The following is a 24,300-nucleotide window of genomic DNA, read 5'->3' as shown; positions in this document are numbered from 1 at the left end:
TTAGTTTTTTGTTGTTTTAATAGAAATCCAAGGATGAACAGAGGTTAAACAGTGCATGTATGCATACAGTCCCTTTTTGTACAACATAATCACTCACTGAAAATAAATGTGGCTGAAAAGAAAATACAGCAATCGTATAAATATAGGGCCCCAAAACACCTCAAATACATATACCAAGTGCACCAAATGTAATGAGATGTTGGTTTAACATATCTGCACAAATATTCTGACAGTAAATAATACGTCTACCCCATGATCAGTGCCTTTTTTAACTAATATACATGCGTTTCACTATTATTGCCTTTGTTATTTAAAAACAGTTTCTCTCTTTTTATAATACGTATCTTTATCTTTTAGAAAATAAGCCTTGAGTTGTTCATTTTATATTTCTATTCCCTACCTTCTTTGATCACAAACATCACAAATAGTTTGACTCTTTATGCTACATCACTCCAGTATACTTACTTACAGGGATTGTCGTCACGTTAATGTTTCACTTGACATTGTAATCATGACGAGGGGAGGACAAACGTCTTGACCTCTAGGAAATGGGAGGAGTCTGACATTGGCTACCTCTGTGCTGTGCTACTCGAGGACGGACGAGGGAGGGGGACGCATGCAGCAGTTGGGCCGCCTGACATTTTGCAGCATTGACCTGAAAATGTTCTGCTGCCTCCTTTTGTTCTTCCTGCCATGTTTCGGCGAGTCACCACCAGAGATTGACTTTCGGAAGGAGGTCTGGGCTATCAGTTTCCTCTCTTGCTCCTTGATTTTGCACTGTAAGTGGCTCTGAATGGCAAAACCAAGGGATTCTGGGTCCACAGAAGCGCCATAGACCTCCCAAGTCATCCCTTGCTCATCCCAGACGACATCATGGATGCCCTTTTCTTTCTCCTTTTCAGACTGGTCCTCTTCTTCTTCCTTTCTCTCTGATTCTTTCTGCTGTTTGCCAGACTTTGTCTCCTTTGTCAGAGTTTTCCCTTTAGCTTTAGCCTTTGCTTTAGGACTTCCAGCTTTATCTTTAGTAAGTTCTGACTTTGACGTAGTGTTTGTTGCTGTTGTTGTTGGCAGAGCCTGGTTGGGCTTGGTTGTAACAGCAGCCTGAGACACCACAGCACTGTTACTGTCAGCTGATCCAGACTTGGAAGCTGTCTCTTGGAGTGTTCCTGGTTTGAGAGAGGTTGCATCAGTGGTGGCTATTTTCACTGCAGATGTCTGAACTTCTGTTTTATACTGGGAGCTTCCTGTCTCTCCTTGCTCCTTGTGGTTGCTGTGTTCAATGTTGATTTGATAAACTGGCTGGGTGTTGCAAAGAGCTGACCCGGGGTCTTTAGGCTTTGCTCCGAGCCTATTGTCTTGCTGCTGGGACAAAGTTTCTGAGTGGAAAACCACGGCAGCATTATGGTTGAGGCACATCTCCGCCTCAACAGTGAGTCTCTCTGACCTCGAATCAGTAGAGGCAGAGATTGTACTTATGTTCATCTGATGTAGTCCAACACCCCTGTCGACCTGGTAGACTACAGCCAGGCTCTGCGCCTCCTCCCTGGGGACTGCACCACCACTCGGCCTGCGAGTCACAGCGAAAGGAAGCAGGCTCGGACTTGTTGCCACAGCCTTGCTACACATATTAGCCACCGCCTGAACCTCCATATCACTGCACTGCTTGACTGGCGTGGAAAGCAGGGTTAAGGTCATTGTCGAAACCTCCCTGTACAGCTTGGAGTGCTGCTGCTGCTGCTGCCCTTCAAAGGCAGCTGTGACAGTCTGGCTGGCTTCCTTAGCCACCTGCCCATATGCTGGCATGTTTTGTATAGCCTGAGGAGGAGTGGAAGAGTCCTTCTGTGAAGACACTGGCTGATGTTGATCTGAGGAGACCTGTGGTTTCTTTACTGGTGGCAAATCTTTCTCTGGATGTGTTGAACTTGAATTCTTATTTGTAAACCCGGCCTCTGCATCTTTGCTCTTAGGTGGAGCTGCAGTTGTTTCCATGCTTTGTTTAGGTTTAGGTGTCCCTTGCTGACTGACAGAGCTTTGTGAGCAGCCATGTATATGATCAGGCTCTTGAGATTTCTGTGGTACAGCAGAGTCCTCATTTTTGGGAGCTGGAATACTCCCTTTATCATCGTGTTGTAGTTCAGATACTGTATGCCTTAATTCACATGCGTTGTTAAGATTTTTATTATTTGGAGAAACATTTTTATTGCTGTTTCTCTCGTGCTGTGGCTTTGGCCGAGGATGTCAGCTTTGTACACTCCTCCTCAGCTGCACTTGGCCCTTTTATTCTGCAGTCATTGGTCTGTATGTCGACCTTTGACGCTGACACAGCAGCCTTACAGATATCCTTTTCATCAGCCAGGCATACCATTTTCATATTAGCGTTGGAATCCCTCTGTCCGGCTCCTGCCTCACCCACGCCATCACCTGTTAGCGACAGGTTTGGCATCTGTTGGTCTCCACCTGTAACAAGCTCTGACTTTGTCTGGTTTCCATTAGTTGGTACTGGTTTGTCTGACGCAGCGCTGCTAACTGGTTCCTCTCCCTTGGAAGCTGTTTTTTGGGTATGTGGGATGGTGTTTGCGGGAGAAGCAGTCAGAGATAAGTTATCCTGTTTGTGGTCTGGAGATGTGAGGGTGGGTTTTGGACAAACCTGAGAGAGTTTGAGGTTGGGCTCTTTAGCCCAGTTGGCATTAGTCTCCTTATTACCCAGCGTGTCCACCACAGCCAGCTGAGGCACCATCTGGACTGTCACTGTCCTTTTTGGGTTAGTTCCCATCCCGGATTCACAGTTTCCGTCTTTAAATATTGTCGTAATCCACAGATGAAAACAGATGCACAGTACCAGTCACTTTAAGCAGCTTCCTAAAAGAAGAAAGTAAACATTGACTTACTTTGTTTTTAATGGTTGAGCTTCACTTTTCAACAACTTAAATCTTGATTTAGTCAAAAATAATCAGATTAGACTCAGCTGGATGAGCCTTATGTAAAGTTCCTTTGAAGAGTCATTAATATGTATTTGAATAATCAGCATTAGAATAAAGGCCAAGCACCAGAATGACCCGTACTTTCCCAATTTAACCATTGCTTTGAATTAAGATTATAATACGTGATTCATGAAGCCTAATGATCAAATTAATCATAACATACAGTCATAATAACAATACTCTATGTTGAAATAATAGCAATGTGGAGTCTATGCAACTATATCTGTTCAACAAGCTACTTTTCTTTGTACTGTGATTTTGATTGTTGATTAGTTTTTCTGTCTCTGCAATGTTCTTTGAAAATTGCTTGGGAAAAGAGGCTATAATAATAAATGAACTTACACTAAATGCTGGATTCAAATTATTCTAGAAATGTGCCATCTTTTTCATTTGAATGTTTAATAAACGTCCATTGAAGATGTTAAATGCATTTCTTTGAAATTCAAACTGCTTGGTCCACTTGTACAATTGACAAAAAAACAAAACAACAAGAATAACAAGAGGGTAATCTCTAAAGAGTATGCAAAACTGCTGTGACAGATTAAAGCAAAGCAAAGTTTACAAACTTGGAAGTAATGTAAGCAGAGTAAAGAAATAAGACTTTGTGTGTATGTATGCTGAAAGTGCTTACAGACATGGGTTTTTGCTTGGCAGTATCACCCAATTCTCATCTAAAGTTATCATAAATACCCAGGATGATCAGTGTAACGGTATAAAAATATACTGAGTATAAGTGGTCAAACCCCTCTTTTGCTATAGCTAACCCCTGCGATCTTGTTGCTATATTACTGTAGTTTAATTGAACAATAAAGTACTGTGTTCTATTTTAAATGGCACACTTACATGATAATTCAGGATTAAGATACATTTGTAAAAACAACCCTGCAAAATGCCTGAACGATTACAACAAACAATTACAGTTACTCATCAACAGTTTAACTTCCTTTTTCTAGCAGGGCACTTTTAGTGAAACAGAAGAAGTGTGTGTCTCTTTAGATCCTCTTTTGTCCTGTAATTAATCTAGTATAAATACTAGGCACTACAGTTTCATACATCTCTTCATCCCAGGCCTGATGTATGATAATAAGCATCTGGACCAGATCTGCAAGTAATGTGTCAGCACTCAGCAGACGTCTGACATATCAGATCCTTTGGAGTCAGACCGAATGAATTGCACTGTGATCAACACTTCAATCATACAAAACAGCCTAAAGGTTACATCCAAAGGGGAAGAACAGCCACCAATTGTTAATTCGGTGATCCAGGGAGAGCAAATTGTTAATTTCCATTTCAGTGACATTACTGATGATAATCCATTCTGCATAATATGCAGTTCATCTCATTGAAAGGAATGTTCTTGCCTTTCGAGATATTCTCCTTTCTCACAACAACAACAACCATAATCTCAAGTCTATAATAGATTTTTTTAAGACTGTTTTTATCTAGCTTAATCAAGAATAAAAACGATTAAATGATAATCATTTCTTTATGCACTTGGTAACCTGAAAGAATAATTTGTGTGACTTGAATAAAACAGATAGGCTACTCTTTTCGGGTCATGGACAGGTGCAGCCCATTTGTGTGTGCTCACCCACTACGCATCTGCGTGTCTGTTGTCAAAGTGCAAATATTTATGGGAAGCATATCCTGACAGTAATTAGATATTCAACACATAAAACGCCCTGGAGTCTGGGCTTTGTTTTGCCTGCAGCAGTTTAGAAATAACAGAAAATCCACGCACAGCGGCAAACATTACACACATTAAAGTGATGCAGGCCAATTAAGATCTATGTCATGTACTGCCTACGTTTGCAGTCCTGTCCCACCCCAACATCTTAGAGGCCACTGATGTTTGCTGATTTCATATGACCTTGCGGACAAATTAAACGTCTGACACGAAGAAAACCACAGTCTAATGAAAAGAGGAGGCTAGTTTACCTTGAGAGGCGCTTTTATGTCCCGGACCTTGGGGTGCCGTTGGCGCGTCCGTGTCAGTGAGATAAACCCAAGAAATGAATATGGAAAATGAGCCCTGTGTCGGTGACACCAAGCCACGCCTTCCACCAGAATATGGGTCTAAGAGGTAGGCTATCGATCATCCACGGAGAAGCGCAAAATTCAAGCGCTGACTGACCGTGCGCAATGAGTCACCACTGCCCGACCGATGGATTCCGCCTCTGAGGTCTTTACTAGCGTCACCTCATACCTAGAAAAAGTGCACCTTTCACAAAATGGACCTCATGGTGTGTGCCACGCCAGACTAAAGTGTTCCAGTGCAGGCAGCCTGGTGCAGCAGAGTAAACCAGATGAATGGATGAATGAGGGAGAGAATGAGAATGGAGGCAGTGCTACATGAGTGCAGGGAACCATAAGAGCGTCACTTGCGCTTGCAAATTGAATACTTTCGGATCTTGACATTATCATGCGTCTCCTAAAGCAGCCTGTAATATTCCAACATAATAGATCATTTATTTTGCGGTGCCTTTTTGTATCATTGCAACGTGGATTTAAGAGAAGACCTTACAGACAGTGCCTATTTGAAGATGTGCATTTGGGAATATCAGGTTATATTTCTCAACAGAATCAGGTACATTTGCATTACAAATTGCATTTTGAAAGTGAAGACATTTTCCTCTGTGGTTTTAAGAGGTCTGCCAGACCAATTATGATCAGGACGTTTATAGTAGCCCAGGCTTGGTGTCATGAAATATCCTCTCAAATATGCAGTTATAGGTAGGTAGGTACATTAATTGTCACAATATAACAGGTTATGAAATTGAGCTTTGTAACTCCCTTCTGCTACAGAGCAGACAATATACATTAAGAAGCAATTATAAAAATGGTGAACAAAAGTAAACAATATTCAATGATCAATGGAGCAGTGCTAAGGATGAATTTGAGTTTAAGATCCTGGTTGCTTGGGGGAAAGCTGCAGTCTGGTGGTGCTGCAGCTGAAACTTCTATATCTCTTCCCAGAAGGCAGCAGGGTGAACAGGCTGTGGCTGGGTTGGGTATGTCCTTTGGTATCCTCAGTTTAGCTGACTTTCATGTAATATCTTATTTCAGTTTAGCTGACTTTCATGCGATATCTGATCCATTTAAAGATGTCTCATTACAATATTTGAAATGTCCCTTTTAGATGACAAAACACTGACTTTAAAAATATGATAGGCCTATGTGCATAAAAAAAGGTTACAATGATGAATTTAAACAAATTTTATAATTGATTTAATATCAGCATTACAGGCTTCTTCCTAGCTTTGCCCAGGCTAATCTCTCAGACTGTTATTATAATCTAAATGGTTATTTTGGGGATTCAGTTTTCAAATATAGCCAGGGTCTGAGACAGGAGCTTCTCCTGGAATACAGTAATTGTATGAGATAGACCTCCTGCCTTTGAAAGCCCAGGGGGACTGATTAGGTGAGAAGGTAGACCGTGACTTAATTACAGTTGGGTGCACCATTGGTGAGCAACTCAGGATTGGCTGCATGCTTTGTTAATATGCCAGACTTCTGTTTCAGGGTGAGGGCTTGTGGAAAAAGTGACACAGCTGGTGAGAAGAAAATCTAATTTAATGATTTAAAAACGTGTGGTCTGTTGCCACCATTTTAAACAATGGCTAGACATTATGACAGAAATTGTAAAACTCTGAGAATTTTAATGAGAATAATGGAGACTTAAAGTCAAATCACTGGCATAATATGAGTGGATTGTTTTTAAATAGACTTTGATATAAATTTCCATCTAACAGATTAAATTGTCATGTATTGGATCTGGCATCATCTTGTGGTTAAATTGGGGAAGGCAAAACTTGGCTAGGCTGGGTTCTAGTAGCTGAAACCAACCTTATCTGCAGACTATGATCACTTTCAAAAAAATTACAGTCAGTGTCGACTTTAAATCATGATGAGTCAGTGGGTTAATGCTCCACGTAGGCCTGCACACTACACAGCTGATGTTTAAAATACCTTATTATTGAACAATAGGTTGTTTATTGCTCTGTGGCTATAAAGACCGGTGCACACATCCATGTGTTGAGACAGCAGTAAGTTTTGGACAGAAGGTGGCGCTGCAGCAGCTTTGAAAAGCGCAGAGAGCGTCATTGAAACGCCAGCGTGTGCTACGTTCAAAGACGTCATGTCAATTAGCGTGAAAAATACATTCAACACGTAAAGTTTCTCTGAGTGTGTCCGCGATTTTTTGGCCGAAATTGCAACCCACCCACTCTTAAAAACCCACCAGAAGAATCACATTAATAAAAACATGTAATGGTTAAATAAAAGCATCTATGTCATCCAAAAACCTCCAATTTCCTATGTGCGTGTTAGTGCTAGCATATGAACGGCCGGTCGGAACCTGAACGCACCAGAGCAAGAGTGTTGTCAAGAGAGACTTTGCTAGCTTGAGGACACGGCTCACAGCTTGCAAGTGGAGATAAGTTTGGGTATATCTTTTACTGGCAATATTGTCTCTGCGGTAATTGGGTAAGATTAACTTCAGTTTCCTAAATACTAACTATAAGCAAATCAGTGCTCGTGACGCAACCTAATATTAATACAGCTAACCAGCTAACACTTCTAAGAATACAATGGCAACCTGTTGTCTTAACCCGGTTAACTGTCATCTATGATTTTTAAGCTTAGTGTAGTTTGTTAAAATCAGAGGTAAAGTTAACTAGATAGCAGTTTTCTAACGGTAATGTACATTGGTCAGATTGCTGAATATTTGTAGCCTAACATAACATAAAGTGAATGATCACGATTGTCAGAAGTTAGCATTAGCTTTATTGCTAGCTACTAACTTACAGTGCTATTTCGGCTGCTGTCTACCTTCACCGTTAGACGTCCTTCTGGTCTTTTTCACATTGACACTATCCCGTCTTATTGTAGGCACTGTTTTAGTATTTTAGTGTGCTTAATGTTTTTATCAGCGGATCTTACCATAATTGAGTAATTAATTTGTCTGGTGTTAAACGCAGAATATTGGCTCAAGTGCTTCGAACAGTTGCCATTGTCATCATGACACAGACAGACCAGTGTTTCAGTCCTATTCACACTGACACTGTGGCGAGTATCGGTAGACAGTGATGGAAATTAACTAAGTGCATTTACTCAAGCACTGTCTTTAAATACAGTTTAGATGTTCTTTACTTGAGTAACGTTATTTACATGTTAAGCTACTTTGTACTTCTACTCTGCTAACGTTACATTTGAGAGAAAAATATTGTTTATTTTTACTCCAGTGCAGCTTAGTTACTTTGCAGATGAATAGTTCATTCAATATGAAATGATGAACAAGTACGCTATGTTGCCTTGTTATAGGACAAATTGCCCAACTGCATAAAAAGTAGATAACATTGAGAGAGGCAACAATTTGTCAATAGACTTGTTGAGCAACAAAAAATTGTGTTGCATTATAGTAAAGTGAATATTTTGCAGAGGTGTGGAAAAAAATTTTCTGATGTGGTATAGACCAAATGTTTTACCGATTTAATAAAAAATTTGCAGATTAATAATTTATGAAAATAGTCCTTAGATACAGCCCTAATAAAATTAGCTTCAGCCAGAACAGCAACAACATTAAAATACTACAATCATGTAATAACATAATATATAACAATGAGTAGTTTTTACTTAAGTACATTTTGTTAATAATGATAATGCAATACTGTGTCTCAACACAGTTATGTCAATAAAAAATAATTTTGAATTTGAACACTTACATAAAATTAGATTTTTGTCTTTTACTTGAATATTTTTACATAGTGGTAGTAGTACTTTTACTAAGTACTGTCAGTAGGTATTAATAAGGGCCACCTTGCATGAGTGTTCAAGTATTCATGTACAACTTCTACTTGTCATTTCATGCATGAAAATTGAAGGGGTGCCAATAACCCCTGATGCATAACCATCCGTCGTTGATGATGAGCTCAGTGAAGAACCAATTTAAGGCATTCAGTGCTTTTCAGACAATGTTGAAAATGTGCATTTGATTCCATTACTGTCAGATTTTTCTGCTTGAATTCTTCAAGTGGCTGATGTATTTTCTCTGTCCATGTACTAGAAAATGTTGGGTTATATCTGGCAGTATGTCTACACATCCTTCCTGAGATACTGGCTGAAGTGGCTCGTCAGACAGGCAACAGGGAAATGTGAGCTGCAGAGAATATGCTCCGGTCACAAACCTGGGGCAACAAGGACAACAAAAGCAGGTGATTTAAATCATCCCAAATCTGGTCTACTGTTCCTGCTTAGTATACATATTTTTCAATTATAATTAATCTACATCTTGTTTCCTATTGCAGAGTATTCTCTCCAGTCTTCAAAGAACAAGGTGAGAAATATTACCTTCAGTTTTTTAGTAGGTAATGGACAATAGTGATAGTTCTGTTTCTGTTTTCCTCCTGGGAAATGTCCACGTTCAGCTTCAGTACTTGTGGTTTAGCTTTATTATTTAATGTTCAAGTTTCTTTATATAATTATTGAAAGACAAACGCATTTAACGCAAACTTCCTGAACAACAGCAAAATTATCTGTAAGCATTATGAAAATCGAATCATAATTCATCAAAAGTGATTTGTCATAAAATTGCTCCTGGTTTCAGCTTCTGAAACTTGAGAACTGAATTAGTTTTAATGTCATTGCAAATTTAAACATTTAATTTATTTATTTTTACTGTTGGCTTTTTATTGATTTAAGTGATGAATCCACTAGCCTATTAAAAAAACAACCTAATTGGTTAATTTGTAATATAAATAATTATTTCTTGCTGATGTACAAAATTGCTTTACCCTTACAAAAAGCAAGAAAAACACAGGAAATAATATGTAATCATACACTACACATACTGCACAGACACAGTCAAACATAACCATAAATATTAAAAACTTGCAACACAATAATATAATGTACTGTAAATGTGTTGTAGGACAGTAACTGGTCAAAAAAACAATTTTAATCGAAATTTAAAGAGGTGAGTCCTTTAAAGATGCACCCAACACTACAAATTGGGAGGGAGCCAGTGTCAAGACACCAGGATTGGGACAATGTGATCCCTTTGTGTAGATCTGTACAATAATCTAACAGCAGCAGATAGAAGTCTGAGTAATCTGCTGTAATGTTTAAACTATGTGTTCCCACAGAGAGCTGTAGGAAACACCGCTTGCTTAATTTCTGACCTGTTTGTTATCTGTTAGGCTGTTGAATGTGTGAACTCCAATGAAGACACATCATTTGAGCTTCACTCATTTGTGATTTCAGCAAGTTAAGCTTTTCAACAGTCCATTTGGTGTAGAAACAGAAGTGCTTGGTCATCTTCTTCATTGTGTCTGAGGCTGACTTTCAGATGGATTTTTCCCACTGTGGTTAGCAGCATAGATCATGTAGCAACCACTTTGCCAGTTTTCTGTCTGGTATCTTGCTGTGTTATTACTTTTCTGTGACTACCCCGTCCTCTCCTGTGCTTTCTTCCTCTGTAGGTTTTAAGAGGAGCTTTGGAAACCAACAAGGATAAATTAGAAGAATGTGTGGATCAAATTATGAAAGTGAAGAATGTCAAACCCCAGAAAGATCCGCTGTAAGGTTACTTCTTATCTGTTTGAGGTTGTTTGTCACCAGCAATACTTTTATTTCCAAATCATATTTGGTTGACTGAATTTTTTTAATCAACATATTCATTATTTTTTAATCTCTCTACCTTTCTAGGTTCAAGGAAAGCCTACACATATGTCTGTTACAGATAACAGGATACAGTAGCCTGTATACGTCTGTGGAAGACTTGAGAAAGGAAGTCTTCAACTCAGAGAACCAAGAACACGAGACCATGCTGTTGAAGGTGTGTTCCTGCTTCTGCATCCACACATTTGTAAAGCAGTTGCTGTGTATGTTTTAGCCAAATGGTTTCTCTTCCACAGAGCTAATAAGTATATGTCCAAAGAATACGTATGTCCATGTGGTATTTATTTTTTGTCGGTCACAAGAGTTACATGAGTATTAAAGTGCATCTCAGATGAGATCCGAACATGGTGAGCCACAAAAATGTTTTTACAACTCAGTGGCATTTTAGATCAGTCTTTGTACCCTGTTAACATGGACACATTGAAAGTAGTTGGGGCTTTATAATCACATTTATAATATATTGTTAAATTAAATCGAGGCAGACACAATAAAATACCATTGATTAAATTAGAGTATAGAAAGTATTGATTATGAAACCAAAATGTTATGAGCATTATCATTTGGCATCATTGAAACTGTATTTCAGTACAGTGGCAATTCAAATGTGTAACCGTAGAATTATTTGTACTCTCAGCTGTGGGACCTGTTGATGCCAACAATCAAACTGGAGTCCAGGATAACCAAACAGTGGGGAGACATTGGATTCCAAGGAGATGACCCCAAGACTGACTTCAGAGGAATGGGCATGCTGGGCCTTATCAACCTTGTGTGAGTCAATGAGACATTTATTAAGTTAGAAAGTGCTACAGATAATACCAGCACTAACCATTAAGGCCATTTACTGGACTTGTCTGCCAAAATACAAGGACACTGTTGCCATTTATTGCATTTATGATGGAAATAGAATTTTGACATTGTTTCATTCACATCAAATTTCATCACTTTTCTGTAAATATGAACTGCATTTGAACAGTTTTTTTATAGGCTTAGACATCTCCTGGGGGGTCTTACCTGACTTGCCTTGCTGAAAGAAGGGTAAATAATTGTTTAAACAATCAATAAAAGGTGTAAAAACAACAAAACAAGGCAAGAGTGAAACACCGCTCAGAAAGCTGACCAAGCAAGACAAACTTCTTTCCCAGCTGGATGTCAATAGGAGCTTGAAAATGCAAATCAAGGAAATCCACATGGTCAGCAAAACTATAGCAAAACTATATATAGGAGCAGCGGGCTACAGAGGTCTGGTTTTCCAAACTCTACATGCCCAGATTTATTTCATTTTCAAACTTGTAGTCTTCAGACCCAAAAAATGTTGCAGGCAGTTTATCATACTTCATGCAGCTCCCTCTGCCACAGAAGTCTTTATCCAACTTTTTGAAAATATGCAGTTGTATTCCTCAAGACCTGTAAACAGACTCTGATGGACTATGGTTATTGCCGCGAATACAAGAGTAGTTGTGAACAAGATCTCATATTGAGATTAAACCAGCAATTATAGGCAAAGTCAGGACTGTCTCATAGTAAACAATATTGATTCTGAAATATTTTTGTTCTATTACAGTTTTTTCAGTGAAAACTACACAGAGGAGGCTCGTCAGGTGTTGTCTCATGCAAACCATCCTAAACTAGGGTAAGAGACATAAATACATGGGTGGTATTAGCATATTTCAGTATTGTGCCAAAGGTATATATATATATATAAGATATAAATCATTGCATTATTGCATATAACCGGAACTGCCAGAATTAAAATCAAACCAGTTCGTCGGGTTCACCGTGACTTTGACGTGTCACTCTTGGCATGCACTTCATGCTAATTTTGTATTCCTCATGTTTTAGGTATTCATATGCCATAGTTGGGATCAACTTGACAGAAATGGCTTACAGCCTTCTGAAGAGTGGTGCTTTGAAACCCCATTTTTACAACACAGTACTGGGCACACCTGAGCTCTGGCACTTTCATCAGCTATACTGTGAGTAAAAAAAAATATAACAACAACATTTTTCTGTTCTTCGACATCTCTCGGCGTTTTCCATCCGCTGAAAAATACGTAACATATTTTTCTAGTAGAAGTGAAATTTTGTCGGCTGTTTTTATAAACTAAACTAAATGACTAAAGTGTGTGTTTCTTGTCTTCTAGGTTATCTGGCATATGAATTTGATCATTTCTGGGTTGCAGAAAAACCAGAAAGCATCATGCACTTTAATCAATACCGAGAAAAATTCCATCACATAGTCAAGACGCATCTACAGGACCCCGATGTGTCCCTCACACTGGCCGTCCGATCTAAAAACTAACACTATTCACAAATATTCCCTGACTTCTCCATGGTCCATAACCTTGTTTGATGTGGTAAAAGAAGGCAAGAAGCATAAGCAAAGCTAAAGGTTATAAGCAGACTGAAGCTTGTCGGTCACTTATATTCCAGCATAAATTTGAAGAAATAAATCCCCATGTATTTGATTTTGTGATTTATTAGTCATGCTCTGTTCATCTCGTCACAGTGATAGTTAAGGGTTTCAAAATACAGCACAACTCTAACACCCTATACCTCAAAAGCTGAGCATTCCAAGGTTAAATTACCTTTTTTAAAGAGGAAATGAGAGCTGCTACAGAGTGAAAACAGGTCTTTCTTTTTTAAGGGTTAAAGTACTTTCAGTGAGCGAGCAGCCAACTTGTTGCGGTCATTGAAAAATGGTGATTAACTACCATGTTTGTAGAGGTCTTGTTTGTATTTATTTAACAAGACTTGCGTGTTCTCACAGTTGTCCTGCTCAGGAATTTAATTTTTATGTCCGGAGACCATGGCTGAAACTTAATTTAAGTTTTAATGTATTGCCCTTGATGTCATCTGTATTCTGTAATATAGGTGATGTGGAACTCAAAAATGTTGCTTGCCTCCTTTTTCATAAATTTGTATGTCTGAGATACTGCAAAGACTTACCTTTTTATTTTTTTGTTGTGGAAGGTATGTAATGATTAACACATCTTACTCAAAGTTAATAAATACATGTTAATGTTTTGAAATGTCATTCGTGTGGTACAAGTAATACCACAAGTTAGTTAAGCAAGCACAGTGTCTGTAAAACAAGTCAAATATATTTAGTTTACATAAACATGTTTGACATATGATTATGGGTATCAGTGTTATTTCTCATAAAACGTGTACTGGTTTAAGCTGCCTGAAATGTATAATTGGCAGATTTCGATTTACTGGTCTGAACCCTCCCAACGGCGGTTTTCACTGCCTAGTGTTCGCACCATTCACTCCCATAAAAATTTGAATGGGTTCAAAATTATAAATATAAAGATACAGCTGCATTGCTTTCACACATCTGTTCAACATCAAGTCAAAATTCAAGGTAGATTGTCCAATAATCCTTTTTCAACAAAGGATTTTCTTCTTTGTCAACACAAGACAAAAAGAATAAAACTAAAATGTGAATTGATATTCATTAGGTTTCTTCTGCGATGCGCCAACCCAGCGGTGCTTCAGGTTTTTCCAGTCAAACCTGGAAACAGGAATCTCAATTTCTGTCCTCAATCCTCTTCTTTGTGACCATCATGGCTCTCTTGATTTGTTCGAATGAGACAAACATCACAACATTCCACGATCCCAACCTCAGAAACGAGGGCACGAATCTACAAGAAACAAAAGAGGTTTGTTTTGAAGAATGTATGCTGGAATAGCTCCACCAATGTAGCACTGCTGAAACATTTCTATCAAATGAGTTTAAGTACAGATATTCCTAAACAAATGAGTATGTGCTAATGACATCTGTGAGGAAGAGCTCACCCTTTGTAGAAAGCCGTAGGCCCCTCTTTAGTCAACATGGTCCACGAGCAGTTGATAGCGCTCTTGTACTGGCCTGGTGGTGAGTTCATGTATCTGGTTTTCACCACATCTACTGGGGAAGCAATCACTGTAGTAACAAAACCGGCCCCAAACGCAGAGACAAAGTGGCAAGGCAAATTGTCTGTGGAGAGAAATAGAAAATAAAAACAATTAAAAAACATGAATGACAGCAACCAGGGGGCCCTTGTTCTGAGCTGAACAGTATATAAACTCATGTCAGCAGATTATGCAACCTGGTGAACGGACCAAGATAAATGTCATAATAAGTTCAGCATTTACAGCGCTGTGAAGGGAAAAAAACACCTTGTTCTGTAGCATCAGCATGTGTGCTGTTATCAGCTGTGGTGGAGTTGAAAGGGGTGAGAGGGTGTGTGGATTTCTGTCCAATCAGCTGGCTCTCTGGGATGACATTACATTTATGTGTGTTTGTGTGTTACTGTAGCCCAGACACACATGCATGAGCTCTCCCACTCACCTGACATCAGTTTGTGTCTAAGGATTGCCTCCTTGATCAAGTCGTATGTAACCAGCTCTGTACAGTTGACAAGCGCGTTTCTTGTGATGTTGGGCAGTGTGCCTACAGGAGCCAGAAAAGAATAATAACTTATCTAAATCATTTCTGGGTCTCATTTTCATGGCAGGGGAGACCCCAAAAGATTAACTTTGTAAAGTTTTCAAGCATGCTTCCCAAATGCCACCTTTCCAGAGTCCACGAAGGCCCTCATTCTGAAATATGTGTTTATAGGCCTGCATCGTGCCACTGTAGCGACGGGCCACACCATTGAGGTTCATCTGGGCTTGGAATCGAACCTTGACCACATCAGTGGGTTGTGCAAAGGACACTGCCATGGCGCCTGTAGTGCAGCCAGCAAGGATACGTACCACTACACCAGGGTCTGGAGAAGGAGGGATATAACTCAGTACATTACTCAGTTAATGTAATTAAGTACAGGTTCGAGATGCTTGTGATTTAATCTATCTAGCTATCTAAAAATATTTTTAATCCTCAATTAAAACATCAATTGATCGCTCAGATTCTTCACATTTTCCCTGAAACTCATATTACACCTAATATGTACTTAATAGTACATGTTGTGTACTTTAGTTACTTAGGATTTTAATTGTATCCCAATACTGCTGTTATTTCTATCTATAGTGTACAGCTGCTGCACATCCATCAGTCCTGGATAAGGGACCCCTCTGCTGTTTTCCTCAGGGTGTTTTCTCTTTGAAAAGAGTTTTTCCTCATCTGAATCGAGGGTTTAAGGATAGAGGGTGTGATATGTTGTATGTATTGTAAAGCTCTGCAGTTGATATTCATCATGTAAGGATTTTGATCAGTGGAACATTAAACTCTACAAATAATTGATGTCATCAGGATTAATCTGATTTGTTAAAGCTTAAAAATATGTCATTAAAACAAAAAAACCTGCACGTATCACATACTGTCTTTGCCACCAGTGTAGAAATCTTTGACGTTGTCGTAGAGGCCAATTCTGACAGAGGCAAAGCACACTTGTCTCTGCAGCCCAGCTACCAGCCCGTTGTACAGAGACTTGGGCCCCTCTGTCCGGATCATGGTGCTGATTGTCCCAAACACCCCTTTGTAGCGGATTCCTTCCACTGCCTTCTTCTCTCCTTGAATCTGGGGTCACAGATTGTACTCAAGGCTTAAAACATGCCTTACAGAACAAAAGTAGAAACCCTTTAGACTGAAAGGTGCAGTGTGTAGCAGCAGAAATAGAAAATAGAAGTGAATGAGTGCAGTTGGATTAATTGGTATTGAAGTTGACAGTCAAGCTGCTCAGTCGGTAGTTGCCAAGATAACACTGATGATCATCATCATAATGTAATGTATGGATGCATTGCAGGAAAACATGTTATATGATACTGGAGATGAGGGAAGAAAGGTTTTCTTTCTTATTTGTCAGAACCGAATGAACTGATACCTGTAGTCTGACTTTGGCTGTGTCCAGAGGAAATGTGACAATATCAGCTATGCAGGCTGCTGCCCCGGCACTCGCCATCTTCACCCCCCAGAGGAGGGGGAACATCTGAGGGTTTCAGTCCCACCATGTTTCCTAATGCTGGGGTTAAAGGTGTACACAGACGCACAGAGACACACAGGCACAATGAGAACAAATCACCGGGATTCTCCAGAGGAAAACCGCCATATGAACATTAATCTCATCATCGTTCATCTTTTAAACCGAAAGGTTAGTGTGTGCTGAGATATTGTGTAGATTGTTGATAAAAACATACTTACATTGTTTTTGTAAAATTTAAAGGTTCCTTTTGATCATCAGTTGTCTGTTACCGGGCAGGATTTGATTGGCCAAATAATAATCCATAAAGGGCCCCACTCCACAGAAAAGAAAGATGCATCTCATTCTCTGCATTTATAAGGTCTTCTGGCTGCCTTTTTTTTATGACATCCACAGAGAGGCGTTGCTGTGTAGTCCTGTACGCATGGGTCAAAGCAAAGTCCACTGACTCAGAAAGTCAATGTTCAATTTACCCCACAGTGCAGACACATTTCAGAAAAACAACTATTTTAACATGTGACTTTAACAACAGTATCTTTTCATCCAAATTGTGGTCTATGTCTATATGTATCTATCTATCTATCTATCTATCTATCTATATATATACACACACATATATATATAACTATCTAAATATTATGTCTTGCATTTAAGTAGTTTTTGGTAGAAGTTTAAGTAGAATTTGGAAATATCAGCATTTTTTCCTTCTGCCCCATGTCTTACCTGTGTCTGTCACTGACATAATGTTAAGTAATTATTTACCTCATCAAGTAAGTATCTACACTTACCAACAGTCACAATAAAGCACTGTGAGATTGGTTCATTGGAGGCTTGTCTTTGCTCTCGGCCAATGACTGAATGGATGTTTGGACAATGGAGAAAGTGTTTGGAGTCTTTATAGCCAAACCTCACACCAGGTTGCCTTTGTAGTAATGTTACTGTATCATACAGTATTTGTCCATCATAAAACATATTATAACCTACCGTTCATTTATGAGTTCTTAATAACAGATACTTTTCACACTTTTGAGAAAGAGGGCACCGACTTAACAAAAAAGCATTGGGGGAGAGCAGTGACGTTAACTAGTGACTGAAGTTCACTGTGGAGCAGATAAGAACCTTGCATCACACTGTGTTCGGCCTCTCAGCAGTTTGGCAGTGAACTGTACGTGTTTCATAATACCTTGTATGGAAATCATGGGAATGTTTGATTATGGGAAGAATTAAAAGGAGAAGAAAATGTGACTTTATCCCCTCAACTATAATGATAACTAAAACAACATAATAATAAAAAAGGATTTTGGTTGCAAAGCACAACATAGACAAGAACAAAAGGCTCTCTGGCTCCTTATTTTCACATGAATGGATGTCATCATGTTCTTCTGTAATAAATAACTATTAGAAATCAAAACTTTGCCATATTTGTTAGACATGATGAAATCTCACACCAGACCTTTTCAGTTGAGCTTTGAGCTTCAATGATTTTATCATTTCTGGACTGAGATGAGTGAGATGACCTGGTGGACCCCAGATATAAGCAATCTATCTTCTATCCTCATCTAACAAACATGATTTCTGATAGATTGATCATTTAAAGGTGTTTTTTGGACAATGAACATGCTGCTGTGTAATCAGTGGTGGAAGAAGTCAGATCCTTTAAAAGTAATAATACTCTTGTTACAAGTGAAAGTCCTGCATTAAGCTTTTACTTAAATGAATGAGAATTACATTTTAATACTGTAGCTGGTTGAGGTGGATACAATTTGAACTACTTTACTGGGTAGTTTAATCTATAAAAATACATCATATTTTGTAAAAATCATATGGTTTATATGTAAAATCTTAATCTGGAAAGTAACAAGAAACGTAAGCTGTCAAATGTGGAGAGAAAAGTGCAATATTTCTCTTCCCCTGAAATTTAGTGACATATAATTATAAAGTAACATGAACTTAAAAAGCACAAATTTTTAGGTTTTGTAGCTAACAGGTGTAATTAAACTAGTTTAAAAAGAACAAACGATAATGCCATTTCAGCGTCTGTGGAGTCAAAAATTTTTCTTTCTAATGATTATACAAGATCCTCCACCAGGTGGCAGCAACACCTAGTGTCTTTGGTCATATGGTCAAAAAGTGGCACTCTGATTAATGGTGCTTTCAGACCAAAAGCGAAGTGAGCGTTCGGGGCGGTGAGTTTACATAGTCAAAGTCAATGCAAAGACGCGTAGAGCCACGATTTCCTGTCGGGCGGCGCGAAACGACGCGAAGGGGGCGGTACCGGCGGCGCGAAGGCGAAGCGAAGGAATTTCGCATTGACGCTGAGTCGCGATAGCCTATCAACGTTGAGATTGTCCATACGTCGCCAACAGTTTCAGAGCGTTGTGTGGAGAGGGCCAGGCAGAGCGGGCGATTGAAAATCTGCAGGCCGGCTGAGAGCTGCTAAACCGGGGCTAGAGGAGCAGCGAGCAGCGCCCCAGCTTCGGACAAATAAATACCCGTGGTCGGACTGGACTTTGCTCGCAACTACGCCGTTTGGTCGACGGAGGAGCTCGGAGTAAACTGCTTTTATTAAATTAGCTTTTTACTTTAGTTTTTAGGATTACAAAGTTGATTTATCTTCTGTCGAGCTTCTCAGCAGCTAGATTCCGTGCACAACCGGTTCCGGTGTTGTTAACGTCGTTTGGCACTACTTCATATTTATATAAAAACCGGACAAAACTGGACATTGCTGGGAGAAAAGAAAGCAAGTATGTTGAACTACCTGGTGAGTTCAGAAAACATGTGTATGTAACTTTATACCAGCTATCGTTGTACTTTACTGTGAACAAGTTAGCATAGCATAGCCCTGAACGATCCGAACTCCATTCAGAAAACAAACATTTTAGAAGTTGTTGTCTTGCTTTCATACCAAACGCGAATTTTCGCCTCGCGTGAGTACATTCGCTTCAAGTGTTCACACACAACGCGAGAAGGTGATTTTAACGCGATAAGGTGAATAAACACAACTCGCCATTACTACAGCTGTGTGAACCCAAAGTAAACATTTTGCTGTGATTAAATAGCAATAAACAGATCAAACTGATGCCGAAATAACATGTGAATTCATGCTTTGTCAGGTCTGCCAGCGCCATAAGTCAGTGAAAAAGGCTTGAGGCGTTGTACTGTGCAGCATCTAATCAATCATACTGTACTAATACTGTTTTAATTAGATGGAGTGATAAACAATACATCAGGATCCATTAAAATAATAATTATTCACATAAAAAAAGCAATGTCACAAATGTACAGAGCAAAAAAGGTTAAAACGTAAAAAAAGAAAGAAAAGGCAACTTTGGAGAGCAGACAACAATAGCTATGCACATGGCAAGCAAATACATGTTAGTGGATCACATTATATTGTAAACGTATAGACAGTGCAGGCTCTTCATTCAACAGCATTTTTAGTGATTTGATCAGCAGGTCTTTCAGTCTTTTAACTTCCAATCCAAGATGCTCTTTCTGCCACCTTTACTGCCGTTTCTGTTGTGAGCAGTCTCTGATAGTTCTTCTGAAGTTCTTCATCACGATCTAGTCCCCCAGCTACAAATCATGCAGTTCTTTCTCTGCGGCCTTTGGGATGGCGTGTTTGACCTGCATGTGGATTTGAGAAAGCACAGAGGATAAATTCGCACACATCTCAACATTTCATCCTCACACTGACTGGTGTCAGGGAGTTGTCTTTTCACTGGCCCAATTCCAGTGTTCAGTGGTCTGCCAAATAGGATTTCGAAAGGACTGAGACCTCCCCCTGCCCCTCACCCTGCTTCTCATGTGCATTAATGCGATTGGCAAAGCCTTTGTCCATGTTAAACCTGTTTCTTCACAACATTTCAGTTTTTCAATGTGCCATTTTCTCTTTCCACTGCAACTCCGCTAGCTGGAGGCACAATGTTGCCTCAGATCAATCCCCATACACTCCCCTACACTTTCAATGCTGCGCTAATGAAAGGTGTGCCGTTATCACTGGTGATTTTTTTCAGCGAGGAATGATCTGGCTTATCAAAGCTTTTGCAAGTGCTGCTGCGTCCTGTTTAGATGTTGGAAATGCCTTTACCAATTTAGAAAACAATCTACCATGGCAAGACAAAATTTTCAGTTCAGCAACCAGTTTGTGATGAGCGATAGGTTTGCCAGTTTCCCAAAATCATGAGTAACAGACCAAGAATAACGTCAGTCTGTAAAAATGTTTACAATTTTGTCTTTTGCATATTTACATGCCTCCGTCAGTGCAACTAACTCTGCTGCTTGTGCAGAATAGCTTGAAGGCAAGGTTACTGCAAAACCTGCTTGCTTTTTTTCCAGTTGCTAGGTCACATGATGCTGAGCCGTCCACAAACAACTCCATGTCTGGGATTGTTAGACGTGTCTCGTGTAAGTCCGACCTTGGGGAGCAGGCTTCTGTTATGACTGTGTAATGGTGTGTGCTTCTATGCAGGCCTAGAGGTGTTTAGCCTTGCTCTTGAATGCACCTCTAGAGCATCAAATTAGCTCCACCCAGATCAAACCTCCTCATTAGCTGAGCTTATTTAAGGCAGCTGTGTTATCATGTCTGCCTCTTTGCTTTGTCCCTGCCTGTCGGTTGCCACGTGGAACCCTCTGTGACGTTTAGGTAGGCGAGCGAGTTAAAATAAAACAACCTGTCTTATGTTTTCATTGTGTTTCTCTATGACTGAGGTTTTATGTTTTGCAGAAGTCTGCTGCCCGCCTGTTTTATGTGTTTTGTTCCCTGTCTGGAGTGGCGTGATGTATTGTCCTGTACAGAGTACCTTGTGTTAAGGTTGTCAGCTGCTGTTTTACCTTGGTTAAACTAGGATTTTAACAATTGTTACTAATACACTCTGGCTGCGGTGACTCCAGGTGGCACTCCACTAGTTGACTATGCTTGTATTTTAGATGTAACCAACAGGTCTATTGTGTTTTATTTAACTTGTCTTTTCCTTTTCAGTGGTTCTAGTGGTCGGCTTGTGGTGGAGGCTGGGTACGCTAGTGTGGGTCCCTTCACTGATTGTAACGTTAACAGCACTGGGGCACGATTGGGTAGAGACATGATTTGCAGTGACTATTGATTGCAGTGGGCACATGCGGTGGGCAAGTTGGCGCCCCCCCTGGAGCATACCCTTTGTTAGATTGCCTCTCTACAGCTGACCCTGGCCCACTCTGCCTTTTTTGTTTAGTTCAATAATCAGTAATAACTGGGAGTGTGTTGTTAAAAATAAGTAACTTGTTTGCCAAAATTGGAATCTTATATTCCATTGTAATTTGATTAGTTAGGTGCATTATTGACCATCCTCTTTTCAGGCACTTCCAGTTACTAATTAATGAGTAATTCTTTTGGAACCACGTCTGTCTTACTTCAGTAAACCTGTGCAGCCTTTGTATAAAGGGTTAGTCAAAGTGGAATTAGAGCATTTCCTGGGGTGGAAGTCCCCAGGTGACGTTCTTGGAAAGTTAGGTTCTGGTGGTCATTCTTCTTTTAGTGCCACCACCCCCCTTGCCACAACTGCAACACAATCATGCGGCTGTCCTTCGTCTGGAGTCGGGAGGAGAGTTGCAGGATTTAGTACACTACATCTTAACAGTGATGTTACATATCTAGCAACAAAGTATCTCAGCCACCTGGCTGTGGAGAGATGTGTGTTTTTGATGTTGTGTTTTTTTGTTCAAGCAAAATCATTGACACTGCATGTGGAACTAACAAAGTCAAGTCTGAGTAACCCACAATGTCATGTGATGCAATGACTGCTTTTTTCAGCAGCTGCCACAGCTCTCAGGGAGTTTGGATGAAAAATAGGCTACAGGTCTCAGTTGTCCCTCATGGTCTGTCTTGCAACAGCACTGAAGTCAAGCTGAAAAATGCATTTGCCAAATCAACAACCATTTACTGTCAAGTGGTACCTGTGAGGGTTTGGGGCGTGTGTACACCGCTGAGTTGACTTGTTTCAAGTCATGGACAAAACGCCACTCATCTGGCTGTGTCCCGGATCTTCTTCACTGGGAAGATTGGAGTCCTGACCGGAGATTTGTCACATGGGACAATCACTTTCAGGAGGGAATCAAAAACTGGCTTAATGCCTTCAACAGCCCTCTCAGCCTTGCTCTAGGGGAGACATGAAGTCGGTCTGTGTGCATGTGTTCTTGAAAAGTGTTTTGACATCTATGGTTCACTGAGTTAACTGTTGCCTCTGACATCTTCCACTGATCCGTAGGTCAAGTCTGTGTTGCTTGAGGTATCTACCTATTAAATGGAGTGGTGGGAATTGTTGTTTTTCTGGTTCCTTATGAATTGATGCTGAATAAAATTGATTAGGTTAAATACTACTTACATCCAGAAGGTGGCAGTAGTGCAACACAAACTGCCATAAAAACCCAAAGAACAAGATTTTGGGCAGCACATGTGCAATGCCACTTAATCTTGGCGGACAAGTTGCTGCTGGTCTTCGTTTTGGAAGTTGTAAGAGGTTGGACTTCTCTTTTTTTTTTTTTTTGTAGTATCCTCATATTGAGCACGATTGTATTTTGTGTCTGGGATAGAAATGTCCTGTATTTTTCAGGTGCATTTATCAGCAGTAACGTTAACTAGTCTAGGGAGGTGGTCCTTACCTAACATTGCTGCATGACCCAGGTTGAGCCCTGCCAGTGTGAACAATTTACCAATGTGAAATGTAGTGTGTGAACGTTACCGTCTACGCCTCAGCCTGTGCTTGTGGTGTACATAGAGAAGGCTCTGTTTTTACATGTCTGTGTAGATTAGTTTTCTTGTGTTCCAGTCTATACTTTCAGATATCAGGCTTATTTTACTGGTCATAAGAAATGCAAAAGTTACATGTTTGCATGAGAAACTTTGGTTAAAAACAGGTAACTTAATTTTAAACAAACATATATTTTGGACTTGTATTATCAGGCTTGTCTTGTGTTCAGCCAATGGTTTGTAGTGTTTATGAACTTTAATGAATCACTATTGGCCTAAAGCTGTGCATGCTATCTTATTTCATAAACGTAAAAAAGTGCATCACGGTACTCGTGGGTTTTAGGTCAATGTAATGCTAAAAAAATTCAAGTGTGCCTCCATTTTCCCTCTCAATTTCCAAAACATAACTTCATCCGCTCTCCTTTCGCAGGCAAAGGAGAACACATAAGGCTGCTCTTCAACTACCAATATGATGTGCTTGTGGAATGATTCCAGGTGTAATTTGAGGATTCCTACTGCTCCCCTTGTCTGTTTGTTGCGTAACTTGACACACTTCCCATCTCCTCAGTGTGTTGAGGAAGAAAGGAGGCTCTGCAGGGAGGGAACATGGCATATTTTGGCCCAAAGGTATGTTTTGCAGTTGGTAGAAAACATAGAATTGTAAGGTGATGCTGACTTGTCTCTTCTGACATGTATAGAGTAGTGAACAGTCAGAAACCCAAAACATCTGTGTATGCACCCTGAGTATACAATTGGGATTTGACCGTTGCTCACAAAACCTAAACAGCAACACTTGTGCCTCCCTTTCAAAGAATTTTTTTTGTTTGCAGTTGCCTCACAATTTAAACACCCATCAGTGACCAGAGCTTAGGGATCGGATATATTGACGTTTGGAGTGAGCAACAGAAAGTTTGCTTTTCAACATATGTATGAGCCATTTTCATTCTGTATTCTTTTATGTAATTTTTGTCTTGTGCCACTAGGGGGCTGTATGTGCTTTTCAGTTCAGCTGATC

The 24,300-nt window shown here is 39.8% G+C and overlaps 3 protein-coding genes and 1 long non-coding RNA gene across 6 annotated transcripts in view; 2 read left to right on the top strand and 2 right to left on the bottom strand.

Moving 5' to 3' along the window:
- gprin3 (GPRIN family member 3) lies at positions 1-5,360 on the bottom strand. Its single transcript, XM_038713168.1, is given in 3 exon segments — positions 1-2,202; positions 2,204-2,859; positions 4,920-5,360. Coding segments are annotated over 2 exon segments (2,187 nt in total). The 5' UTR covers positions 2,774-2,859; positions 4,920-5,360; the 3' UTR covers positions 1-585.
- A 1,973-nt stretch (positions 5,361-7,333) lies between these two features.
- Positions 7,334-13,692, top strand: elmod2 (ELMO/CED-12 domain containing 2). The gene is made up of 9 exons (XM_038713167.1): positions 7,334-7,466; positions 9,046-9,193; positions 9,287-9,315; positions 10,460-10,557; positions 10,686-10,815; positions 11,293-11,426; positions 12,220-12,288; positions 12,498-12,631; positions 12,800-13,692. The coding sequence occupies exons 2-9, from the start codon at positions 9,049-9,051 to the stop codon at positions 12,955-12,957; spliced, it is 897 nt and encodes a 298-aa protein (XP_038569095.1). The 5' UTR covers positions 7,334-7,466; positions 9,046-9,048; the 3' UTR covers positions 12,958-13,692.
- A 49-nt stretch (positions 13,693-13,741) lies between these two features.
- On the bottom strand, positions 13,742-16,597 carry ucp1 (uncoupling protein 1). Its single transcript, XM_038713166.1, is given in 7 exon segments — positions 13,742-14,302; positions 14,457-14,637; positions 14,992-15,093; positions 15,215-15,412; positions 15,963-16,161; positions 16,466-16,552; positions 16,554-16,597. Coding segments are annotated over 7 exon segments (921 nt in total). The 5' UTR covers positions 16,593-16,597; the 3' UTR covers positions 13,742-14,187.
- Positions 16,598-18,920: 2,323 nt separating this feature from the next.
- Positions 18,921-24,300, top strand: part of LOC119898879 — a 25,979-nt gene continuing 20,599 nt past the window's right edge. Inside the window, exon 1 of one of the 3 annotated variants that reach the window (XR_005443653.1) lies at positions 18,921-19,112. This is a non-coding gene — a long non-coding RNA (uncharacterized LOC119898879). Of the gene's footprint in view, positions 19,306-21,187; positions 21,207-24,300 lie in introns of those variants that run through there. The other 2 variants (XR_005443652.1, XR_005443655.1) reach the window with 2 other exon arrangements.

Source organism: Micropterus salmoides, unplaced genomic scaffold (genome assembly GCF_014851395.1).
Source record: "Micropterus salmoides isolate LMB-PRFRI ecotype aquatic unplaced genomic scaffold, ASM1485139v1 Ms_hic_scaffold_12, whole genome shotgun sequence".
NCBI classification, from domain to species: Eukaryota; Metazoa; Chordata; class Actinopteri; order Centrarchiformes; family Centrarchidae; genus Micropterus; species Micropterus salmoides.
The sequence above is the reverse complement of the archived record's forward strand: the minus strand, read 5'-3'. Positions and strand labels throughout refer to the sequence as shown.